Source organism: Polyergus mexicanus, unplaced genomic scaffold (assembly GCF_030449975.1).
Source record: "Polyergus mexicanus isolate NDT 795.1 unplaced genomic scaffold, iyPolMexi1.0 SCAF_1, whole genome shotgun sequence".
Lineage (NCBI taxonomy): Eukaryota > Metazoa > Arthropoda > Insecta > Hymenoptera > Formicidae > Polyergus > Polyergus mexicanus.
In genome coordinates, this window is record NW_027223321.1 from 4428266 (window position 1) to 4441021 (window position 12756).

A 12756-nucleotide genomic window follows, 5' to 3' on the forward strand; every position below is an offset into this window, starting at 1 on the left:
TTCCAAACTTAATTGGAGAAGAAATATAAGAATATCAATAAAAAAAAATTTTGTTTGTTTGTTTGTTGAGATTTAGATAGTCAATAAATATCTATTTACCCTATGTTTATATGAATATGTAAAAATAAATGTCGTAAAGTTCTTTAATGAAAGTCAAACTTAACGTAAATCCAACCGGAAGTGCAATGGATCCGATTCCATCAGATTTTAAACTAAAGAGAGTTGCACTTCTACATTACTTTATGATTATAGCATGTTTCCGGTTTCGAACCTCTCTATGTAGTTTTCGACACGCAACGTGGTATTTTTACCCATTAGTGGACGGAAATTGACGGAAAATCAAAAAGAAAGAAAGCAGAAAGAAAATTCGCTATACAAAATGGTAATTTATATTGATTATCGTTGTTAATTCTTTTAAATTGGTACTTCGCGCATTTCGTATTCTCGAAATATTTTCGAGTGTGGAATGAAACCAAGCGCAGAACGTATTTTGGAAATGTTTAAATTTTACGAGAAATTAATATTCTTTTGTGTCAAAACTGTATTTATCGTAAAGTGGCCATGTGACTGCTGTACTATTTAATTATTGCAGTAATATTTTGCAATCTATATAGCATATTTTGAGCATTAAATCGTATTCCAATTATAATTTATTTTTATTAGATATAAACCTATTATGTATTTGTAATTTATTGCAACATTAATACATTTTAGTACATTTTGCTAGTGTATTAGTATATATTTGATTTAATTCTGTATATTTTTTACAGACTTGCAAACGCAGGAATGGTGGACGTGCCAAGCATGGTCGTGGTCATGTTAACCCAGTACGCTGTACCAATTGTGCTCGCTGCGTTCCTAAGGACAAAGCAATTAAGAAATTCGTAATAAGAAATATTGTCGAAGCTGCTGCTGTTAGAGATATAACAGAGGCCAGCTTTTATCAATCCTATCAGTTGCCGAAATTATATGCCAAGCTTCACTACTGCGTTTCTTGCGCCATTCACTCTAAAGTGGTACGCAACAGATCAAAGGCTGATCGTCGTATCAGAACACCTCCTGTTCGCAATTTCCCTAGGGTAACTATAAAAAAATAATTATTAATATAATTTTAACCAAATAAATTAATATATTTTATTAAATTCGGAATAAGAGATAAGAATATCAATGATCGGAATATAATTATTGCTTTATACAAATTTTTAAGTGTTTTGGTTATTATATATAACAAAATATTTAAATGTAAAGAATATAAAAGAAAACTAAAATTTGAAATTAATTGATATACATATGCAATTATATAATTGTAAAGTCCACAATATATTATATATATGTACGATATTTTTATTTTCAGGATTTGCGCCAAGGTCAACAGAACAGGAAATAATTTTATTATGTAAAATTGAAACTGCAATAAAAATTCATAAAACTATAATATTTAAGACTTTATTTATTTCATATAATAATTACAGAGCATGATATTATTGCTTTTATTATTTCAAGAAAAAGAGATAAATTACATGTATTATTTTATCAGGAATTAATGTAGCATCTGGCAATTCATTACACGAAAAAAACAATCGTCAGATTCTTCAGAACATGCAAATTTTAGATATAGATTTATTATACATAATGTGCATAGAGATAATAGTCTATAGATTAGCTAATATCCTCCTAAGTCTTGAAGCAAAACTTTAAATTTAAATTCTATCAATGAATTAATTACATTTCATAAAAATACATGCATTTGATTTTAGCAAGAACAAACTTTTAGTATTTATGTGAAATTAATGTACAAGTAATAATTCCCGAATATACATATATATGTATATATATTTAGATATATACTGCAATGGAAAAAGTCATTTATTTGCTTCTTCCATTGCCTTCTTCAGCGTTTTCTCAAATATTTTTTTCGAATCGCAGAATCCTTGCTTTGTTTTGCCGAATGAATTTGGTCCAGCTGATGTCGGTGTCTCACGACCGATATTTCGCATCCTCATCCTCGCTTCCGCCGGCATCTCCTCTGGTTCATCATCTTCGTCCGTATTAAAGACAGAAGCCACTGTTGGTTTTTGTACTGTTGTTGCTTTTGGAGCTGGTTTCTAATTAGAAAAAAGAGAACTTTGTGCAAAACAAAAAACAAGATAAATTTTTAAGAAAAAAAAGATTTTGCAGAAAACCAAATATATATGTGTATATATAGAGTATCAAATTGCGAAAATATGTCACTTACTGAAGCAGAACCTAATTTAATTTGAATTCCTTTCTTCTGTTCATTGCCAGTCTTTTTCCCGAAGCCAAATGTTAACTTTTGTTTCTTAGCATCGGATTGATTGCAGTCATCTGAATCGCAATGCTCCTCGGATCTGATCGGCGAACGGTCCCTATCCCTGTCATCTCCTCTCCTGTCCTCGGCTCTGTAGACACTTGACCCTGATAACGTCAAACACTGGCAAAGTTCAGATCAAGTTAAACAAAGTTGACTTTTTAACCGGAAATCTTTAAGCGAGTTATGCTTAGTACAATATTCATCTCCTATAAAAATTCAACAATTAGAAATTAGTTTTATAATCATAGTAATTTAATTTTCTGTAAAGTAATTATATTATTCATAGGAGATTTTAAAATCATAAAATACAAAATACTCTTGTAAAATATAATGTTACAATATACTTTTTAATGTAAATGTGCATAAAAATTAGAAATTAGGTATTTTATTTTATTGTTTAAAGAAAAGCAATAATGATCGCATTTTTGGTACAAAATACATCTGTCATAACGAAACGTTGTTAACTAAAAGTAGATGGATTAGCAAGATAATATATTCTAAGCATAATTAATGTTGCCTATCTTCCTTGAAAATATCAAATTAAAAATTAATTTTCAAGCAATTCTGCAATTAATATTTCATACAGGATTGTATATTAATTATCCTGAATATCTTCGCGCGCGTCGAGATATTCGCGATATAACGAGTGTTATTTAGATTGAATATAGCGCGTAATAGATAAAATGAACAAAACCTTTTCTATAATCGTCCCCGGGATTCCTCCTGGACATCTTGTTGAGAGCTGATATCTTGTGGACGAAGCTCGAAATAAGTTTATCCTGAACAGCGATCTATCCGGAATCCGGAGTATGCGAAATAACCTTCAAAAATCGTTACTTAAGTTATCCTTCCGATTATCTCGTCTGCCATTGTCGCCAACCTACGAGATTTGTGAAGCCATAGATTATAGACATTGTATAAGGATAGACTCAGCATAATAAATATTTTTCTATTAGCCAATCAACGTATTGATTCTGTAATTCAGGTGAGGATGAAAATAACAAAAACGAGCGTATTTACTAAAAAACTTACAATTTTATTGGTCCAAAATTTATATATTCGCTCATTTTTGTAATTTTTACCCTCACTTGAATTACAGAATCGATACCCAGAATATGTACGTATGTCAGTATCGCACTCGTACATGAGATATTAGCCTTTAAGCACGAAGGATATAACATTTTTTTCTTGTGAAACAATCTCAAAAATAATTTAATGTTATACAGAAAAATTATTTATTCCTATATATATTATTTGTGGAAGTGATAAATTCATACGGACAATTATTATTTTCTAGTAAGTAAGTTTAATCGACTAACGTAAATATTAACGTTAATATTTATTTCTTGATGCGCATTTTTTGTACTGTCTTTCATAAATAAATGTACATATACATTACTATGAGTAATTAAATTTTTAATATTTAGAGTTTGTAATTAATGTTACGAAGAATTAATTCGCACTATGTTTAAAATTTTGGATTGTTGAAATTAAGTTAGTAAATATTTTCTAATTATGCTTTTCACTCTTTTATAAAGAGATGAAGATCTCTACATATACTTGTTTTATTTTTGCTTATCTAAGATATGAGAAATGATTAAAAGATCCATACAACAGCACTAATATACATTAATTCTTTTTTACAGCAAAAATGAACATTGGTTTAATTCTTAGATCGGTGCACCAAACAATTAATTCTATTCCCAAAATTTTAACAACTGGAATTGTTCAAAATATATTGGTTCGTAGAATCCACTATATATGTGACAGGCAGAAATTAAGATACTTATTGAATAGTAATTTTAGTCACGACACATCCTCTTTTCTGCGACCAATGCTACCTATATATGACTCAATATGTGGTTTAAAAATGAAAGGTCGCTTGCAACTTCGTTGCAAGGACTGTTATTTTGTATGCAGAAAAGAAAGATGGTATGTGATGTGTAAAACACATCCGAGGCACAAACAAGTACAGATGAAAAAGAGAGATTACAAAACGTGGATTCTAACATCAGCTTCGCAAAAACCATTTCGAGGCTGGTAGTGAGATATATAGATTGTAAACCTTGAAATATAAAATACCAATGTACAGAACAAATAAAATATTAATATTTCCAACATATAGCACATGAATTGTTAATGTGTTTGTTAATCCAAAGTTATAATATCCATTATTTCAATTTTCTATACTTTTGTATAGGAAATTAATTTGCATAATAAAAATTTTATTTTTGTTTTTCTACCAAGACTAATATTTTCACATACACAAATGCATACACAACTCTTAATATAATATAAATTTTTAAAGATTTTATTAATAGTTATTCCATTTTTATTATTTAATGTTAGAAGGACTATGATACAGCAAATTTTGATATGATATTTGTATCAAACTGAGGAATTTTTATAATCTATGTATTTTCGGTATATTTGAATGCAGAAAGATTCTTCTAATTTTATTTTTTAAGTGTGTAGCGCACAATACACATAATGTGCATAGACAGTCTTATAAAAGTTGTACATGTGACACAACAAATTTACAGCATGCTATCATTCTTTCAGGAAATAATATTGACATAGAAATAATCACTCAACATAGATAATTATGGGAAATACATATATAAAAAATAGAAAACAATATCAATAAAAATAATACAATCACAATTATATAACAATAGTAATAGAACATAGGAAGAAAGTGTTAAATCATGGAGATTGTCCTACAACTATTGATTATTCTAAAAATGCTGTGTAATCAACAGTTATAGTTATATATTAACAAATAAATCTTGTTTTATAAAAATTGAAAAAATTAAAAAATGACTATCTCAGTTATAACAATAATTAGAAAAATACAATATAGTAATCAAGTTCCATACAAATTATTATAAAATAAAAATGCAGATATACTATAAGTATCAACAAAATATAACTAATAAAATACATTAATACCAAAAATATTTATATAAGAATACAAATATATATGCAAATATAAATACTATTATTAAAAAATTTTTAATATTAATATATAAAAAATTAATATTAAAAATACAAATATTAAAATTAATATTAAAAATTTACATAAATTTTACTTAACATTTACACAATATTAACATTTAAAATATAATATTTGTATATGTTATCCTTATATAAAATATTATAATAAATTGAAAATATTAAAATTAATATATTTTCAAAATATTAACATTATTATATTTTTGATATTATTATGGATGATATTAAATATTATTATGGATAATATTAAAAATATTAAAAATAATTAAAACAAAAACAAAAATAAATTAACACACCAAGTATTATATTTAATAATTAATAGTAAAATAAATATAAAAGTAATATAGAAACATTTACGATACAAATAAATATATATATATATAAGCATTGCAGTTATCATTTTCTGTTAATTATAATACATTATATATGAGTCTTCTGATTAATTATTGACTGTCTCCAATTTTTGTAAACTACGGAGATAGTTCATCTGACGTTTGATTTGAGACTGGCGTATTTCAATCTTGCGTTGAACATCCGAAATTAGTTGTTGCATATTGTTACTCACGAATGTATTTATCTAGAACAAATTATTGACAACAATTATTGATAAGAAATATATTATCGCGTCATAAGAGATAACATTCATTATAATATTTTTAATTTCTAAAAATATATAATTCTTTTTCATATATTCATTATAATCTTGATATATATAGAACAAGATATGTTTAAAATATATATGGCATATATATCTAATGATAAGTCTGATTGTGAGAAGTTAGTTTAATTAAATAAAGCTAATAAAAATAAACATAAATTATTTGGATTTATATAATTTACCTTGCCAAAATGTTCTTTAGAATTTACATGATTAATAATATAAATTAATGCTGCAACTGGACTGATTTCTCTGCACAAATAAAACAGCAGAATTATAATTAGTTAAATTTTCACATAATTATGAACAGTGTATATTTACGAGAAGAAAAATATTATTACCTCGGTTTAGCTCTGTTAAAATTTTTTAATATTTCGTCTAATACTTCATTCTTTCTTACATGCTTTGCAATAATAAAAGAATAAATACTAATACGGTCTCTGATATGTAAATTTAAAACACTACTTTCCCTTCCCATCAGCGTAAGAAACACCTGGATCGTTCTAAAATCATTAGAGCAAGTTAAAGATCTTAAAATTTTATCATCGCGTGTCTCTTGCCATAAATGTAACATATTTGTCCAAATTGGGTCGCTTGCTTTCTTCAAACCGTTACAATATGTCCATTCCTTCCACCACGGCAAAATACTAATATTTAGAAACAAAGAAAAAAACATATTACAAAAGTTTACAGTCTGGTATATCTCGCTCGATCAAATAATGTATCATAAAATATTGCAGATATGCAAAAAATGTGATTATAAGAAAGCTGTGATTTCTTTTATAAGAAAAAAATTACTTGTGCGTTTTAGGATATTTCAGATGCTGTACCAATACTTCTTTAGCCATATGCATACATTCGCGCATTTCGAAAGTACATGCCCATCTGGTGATCTCTTCCCTTAAAGATTTCGTATGATTAATATCGTTAGGATCTTCATCGTATTCTATATCCAGAAGAAAATCTTCCAGCATAGGCAATATTTTTCTCTAAAATCGTTAAATAATATAAAATTTGGCTTATGTTGTTACTTATGAAAAGCATGATATATGCGTGTGAGATATATATATATATATATATATATATATATATATATATATATTTTTTTTTTTGAGATCAACACACAATCATTGATACAAAATTTATGCTTTGTATGCAACAACTTATGAAATATTTCTTATTGAAGAAATCCATCACTATATTTACTTTGATCCGTTCGGTTCTTTCTTCTGGAAGCGAAAAAATACTCGATATGCGTTCAAAAGCTTTGATCATAGGATACCATGCTATGTAATCTTTTTCTTGGTATAGATAGCTTGCGATTTTCCAGAATAAGGAAGGACGAAGTTGTTTCGCTATCATAAAATGAAATGCGTCATCGATAATTTGAGCACGATTGAGAACATGTATTTCCGTATATCTTGGAGAATTCAAATAATCCGCAATTTTTTTCCAATTTTCATAATTATATCTGACGCGATAATATCCTGTTGTGAAAGAAATTTTTTTGCATTTATTTAATTGCACTTTCTTTTTGTTTTATATTTAAAGAAATAAAAAAGTTCGGCAGAAATTGTGTCTCTTATAAAAAATGTATGTCTTATATAATATGTGCTATCATAAAAAAGATTATAACTTGTACAATACTATTTATAAAATTATTGTGATACTTGATTTATAAAATTATTGTGATACTTGTGCTGTTCCGGAGAATAGTGTTACGTAGAATTTTGTATAAAATAAAATTGATTTTTTTCTCCAAAATTAATAAAATGAATTATATGCAAGAATAATTTATTAAATTAAATTTAATTAATTAAATAATTTAGTAAATTAAATATGACACATTTTATACTTTTATAAAAGATAACACGAATACACAATAAACATTCCAGCAAATGGTATCGTTAGATGTCAAAAGGACGTGCACTTTCTACCTGGGATAACAATATTAATGTACTTATCAGTTTATATTTACCAGCTTGTTGTAAGTTGGCTATTATCCAACCGTTTTCTTCGTACGGCAAGGAAAATTCGCAATACATAAAATTTTGCGTTTTTATCCACTGACCGTGAGAAAAGAAATTTTGGAAAAAATTGGGTTTAGTCTGCGTAGTAATAGTTACAGGTATCCACCAAGACTCATTTCTTATTTCGGATTCTTTTAGCAGCACTATCACATGTTTAGGATTATCTTGTATTAAATTTACTACAGGATAATATGTTTGTTTTATCCAAGTAGCCATATTCTGCGATACATTAAACGTGTATTCTTTAAATGGTGATTTGTCTAATGCAATTTCCATAGCGGTCCAGAGATCATTGGGAGTTGCCGATTGAAACATACTAAATTTATAAAAATTATTATTGTTGATAGTTACACACTGTAATGGAAATTGCATTAGAGAATATAACATTATTACTAATCATTTATCAATGCATTAATTGATGTGGCATAATTTATATATATGTAATCATTTAGAAATATAACTTAATTTTTTATTTAAAGTATAATCTGCATTTATTATGCTTAATTCTTTAATATTTTAACGATTTAAACAGCCAGCAATGTGTAGGGGATAGTGCGTATGGAAGGCCCCGGTAATGCAGCTAGCAGTACTCAAGGCCCTTTCACATAAAACATCATGGATTAAGGGGAGTCTTTTTAGTGAGCGCGTGTCCCACATAGCCCCCACCGGACGGCCGGCGGGGTGATATATAATGTATTTTCTCCCCTATGTAAAAAAAGATTCTCTAATGAGAGATGTGCGTGTATAATTATTATATCAGAATTATTACTTACTGATTATTAAAATATATATTGAGACCTTCTCGAAACACATCAGTGGTAAGTATATGTTGTAACATGCGCAACATTGCAGGTACTACAATAATTCATATCATAAAATATGATTAAATATGTTTAAAATTTATTTTAACGCCCAAAATTCGTGAACATATATTCATGATTTGATAGAGAAAAATTAATTTTATAAAAGTTTTATAATTATATGTTCTTTTCATTTTTTTTTATAAAATAAATTTAATGTACCACTACATTGTAAATAAATTTATTTAAGGCTAGTCTCCTCTATTCTTTTAGTCTTCTCTATTCTACATTCATGTTCACGAATTTATAAACTTATAAAATGTATAATTATATATTTACTTAGCCTTACCTTTAACGTAACGTGAAAAAGATAATAAATTAATTTCAGAAGAATTGCTTGTCTGTGATATAAGCGGTTTCATAATTAAATCAGTATCCAAATGGAGAGATTCGTGTTGAATCTGGACTACAAACAAATTCAATATCTGAAAATTTGGAAAAATCTGGAAATAAAAGTTTTGATGTGTATAATCAAATGGATACTCAAGCGGAAAAGATGCTCGCATTAACAATATTGCATGCTATTGCTGAAAAATATAGTTTTGTTATAATTTTTATACGTTATTAAATTTGAAAATATATATAATAAAGTTTCTTTATAAAATCATTGAAATTATTATATAATTTATATGTATATCATGGTATAATATTAAATGGAATTTTCTAATTAAAAAGAAAAATTAATCAGAAAATTGGATAAGATTAAGATTAAAGATTAATTTAAATTAAAGAAATTTAATCAGAAAACTTTTTGATTTTAATCTCTTTCTAGTAGAAGTTTATAAAAATTGAAAAGAATCTAATGATTAGTATTTTGATACTTATTTTTGTTTTGATATATTCAATATAACTAATATTATATATATTGATTAGGAATTTTAATTTTAACAGATTAGATATAAAAATAATTATAAAAATTTAATGTTAAAAAAAAAACCTTATCAATAGCATCCATTCCGAGCAATGTAGCAATACCATCGTTCAGCCAAAGATAAGACAAGTAATATGGGCTGACCAGATTACAAAACCATTGATGTGCTATTTTACGTGCTACTAAGGAAGCTACTTTTATTTCATGAGCCACAGGATCTATTTCTTCACTATACATAATATCTGTTTCTCTAAAAATTATTTATAGATAATAATATATATAAATATGTATATGTATGTGTGCATAAAATCTTTATTAAAAGCATGCAGTTTAAAATATTTGTTGAACTCAACATAGTCATTAAAATACACGCGTTTTTAATTTCCTTAATTTTGCATGCTAATAAATTAATTTTGTCTTTATATAAATGCCTTTATATTGTTCTTATATATATATTGTCTTTATATAATAAATTAATATTTTTATTGGTTACTTTTATATTACCTATAAAAAATAAGCCTCCAATTTTCCATGCCATTGTCTTGAAAACCCGGAATTACAATATGTTTCACTATTGAATCTTCTCTCAAGTTCTTCAATTCAAACGTAGAATTAAAATACTGTTCGACATTCTTAGTAACATTTTGTGCGAATTTTATATACTGTGCCGAAAGTTGTCTGCACCATACGTTGATATCGTTTTCGGCATCTTTATTTGCATACGGATTGCCATCATAATCGGAGATCATAATTGCTATGAGGTAAGTTGGCATTACAGGAGTAGTACGAAAAACTGACCACATCATGTCATCTTTAATTTGAATTAGGTTTTGTAACGGCATATTCGATTGAGCTGTCCAATTCTTATGATGATATATTCCAATGCGAAAGAGAGCCCTGAATTTCGGCTCATCCCAACATGGAAACATTCGTCGAGCTCCAATTGCCTTGAAATGTGATACAGCCAACCATCTAAAACAATTTAATAGCAATCTGTTTATATTGTTTGATACTCTGTTATACGCGTAGATTTTGTCATCAAAACAGAATTTTATAATTTACGTCCTGTTTCGGAGAGGTCAAAATTTTTATCTCATTTTAAAAAGATTTTATTTTGTTCAATAAAACTGCAAATAACATTCTATCCCTCGAATTTATTGTTTAAAACTGGATATATGAAAACATGAAATAAATTAATTCTGATCGAAAATTTCTACTCTTGTAATATATACATTATATAATGTTCATAAAATTTTGAAATATAAACATTTATAAATATTAACATTTTCTATTAATAACTAAAATCTCTTATCTAACTTTAATATGTTTCAATTTAATAAGATTTAAAATATTTCACAACATGTGTGTGTGTGTGTGTGTGTTAAAGAAATACAATAAAATCAACTTTTTTTTGTTTAAGATATTAATGTATTATTAGCATAGAGAAATATAATGTAATATATTTATTAGATATCAAGACATTTTTTGCATGTCATTGGAGAGCTATAAGTTAAATAATGTTTTATTAAGTTCTATGTAATATATAATTTAAAACTTTCGGCATGTCGTGGGGATCATATTATTGTCAATAGTTTTTATAGCATTATATAAAGATGCTACTATTTTTAATATCTTAATATTCACTCACCCTTTATCCCCTTTTTCGTTTATATAAGACGTTTTGTAGAAGACTTCTGTGTCATTATTTGAAATAGTCTCAAATTTTATATCCAAAATGTAATTCCCTCTTGATAATATATGATTGAAATATAATGTCAAAATGTGCGTTTTATTATGATATTCATATTTTATTGGTTTGATGGTTGCTTTATCGACTTCTTTTATCAACTTGGATTTACGTATTATTACGTAGGAATGTGCATGCAAACGTATGTTTCGCGTTGGATGAAAAATTTTTATCTTGATTTTAATTCTGCCGAAGAAATTTAAGGTGTTTGTATTGTTGTCTTGGGTAAGTATTGCCAGTTGGACGTCATAAAATATCGGTATCACATAGTCCGGCAAATAATGAACTCTAATGCTGGAATCATCTTTCCAGCTTTCGTTGACAGTATAAGCGCCAACGAATAATAAGCTGCTGCTCAATAACAGTCTTAATAATTCCATACCAGTTTTTATTCAAGTACCTACGAGAGAACAATTCTTTTGTTAGAAAAGAAGTACACATTCAAATCGTAGAATAGAATATATGATGGAATCTCTTTTATCTTTGATCTTTATATAAGAAAAATAAGAAATTAGCGCAAGAAAAATTATAGCAATTCTTTTTTATCGAAAGAATATACAATCTATTTAGAAGAAAAATTTGATAATTTATTACACACGATACGATATGTTAACGTTGGTATTTTTATCTTATTATATAATTACATTTTAATAAATATATATATCTGTATTTTTAAAGTAAAATTATTCTACTCTACTTATGATATTTGAATATTTGAATAATATCATATATAAAAAAGAAAAATATTTAGCTTGATAATCAAATGCTATTTCGAACGATTTAAACAACATTCATGATTAATTTATGTTTTACTTAGGTAATAACAACAAGTTATATTAAATAAACACGTTTCTTTAAATATATGAAAAATACAACTTAAATATTATCAGCTTGAGATACTTTAACTTGATATATAAGAAATCTAGTAAATAATATAAGCTATGATAATATAATTTCTCATGAAAAAAAATCAGCAAAACAAGAATAAATGAGAATTGTTTTGATAGCTCTTTGCATGTATTTGGGTATAAAATTACATGCCGATTAAAATACAGTTCTCTTCGTAATAATTAGTTATATTATTAGTTATATAATTGAAACATTATATTATCACGAGTTATTAAATCGAAAGTATATCTACAAAATTGCGATCTTACCATTTCCAGAGAGCATCGAGAACTGATGATATTGTCGGCGCTTCATATCATAATCGATCCGTAATCTCCCACATTTCCATGTCTTT

The 12756-nt window shown here is 26.7% G+C and overlaps 2 protein-coding genes across 2 annotated transcripts; both read right to left on the bottom strand.

Annotated features, from left to right (window-relative positions):
* Nucleotides 1-1525: 1525 nt before the first annotated feature.
* Nucleotides 1526-3201, bottom strand: LOC138938177 (PEST proteolytic signal-containing nuclear protein). The gene is made up of 3 exons (XM_070304982.1): nt 3027-3201; nt 2237-2436; nt 1526-2105 (listed from the first exon to the last, which is right to left on the bottom strand). The coding sequence occupies exons 1-3, from the start codon at nt 3061-3063 to the stop codon at nt 1863-1865; spliced, it is 480 nt and encodes a 159-aa protein (XP_070161083.1). The 5' UTR covers nt 3064-3201; the 3' UTR covers nt 1526-1862.
* Nucleotides 3202-5786: 2585 nt separating this feature from the next.
* Nucleotides 5787-12754, bottom strand: LOC138939039 (aminopeptidase N-like). The gene is made up of 12 exons (XM_070306510.1): nt 12671-12754; nt 11415-11913; nt 10271-10738; nt 9833-10016; nt 9185-9338; nt 8809-8890; nt 7984-8351; nt 7212-7492; nt 6804-6994; nt 6347-6652; nt 6188-6257; nt 5787-5924 (listed from the first exon to the last, which is right to left on the bottom strand). The coding sequence occupies exons 2-12, from the start codon at nt 11891-11893 to the stop codon at nt 5787-5789; spliced, it is 2721 nt and encodes a 906-aa protein (XP_070162611.1). The 5' UTR covers nt 11894-11913; nt 12671-12754.
* Nucleotides 12755-12756: the final 2 nt, after the last annotated feature.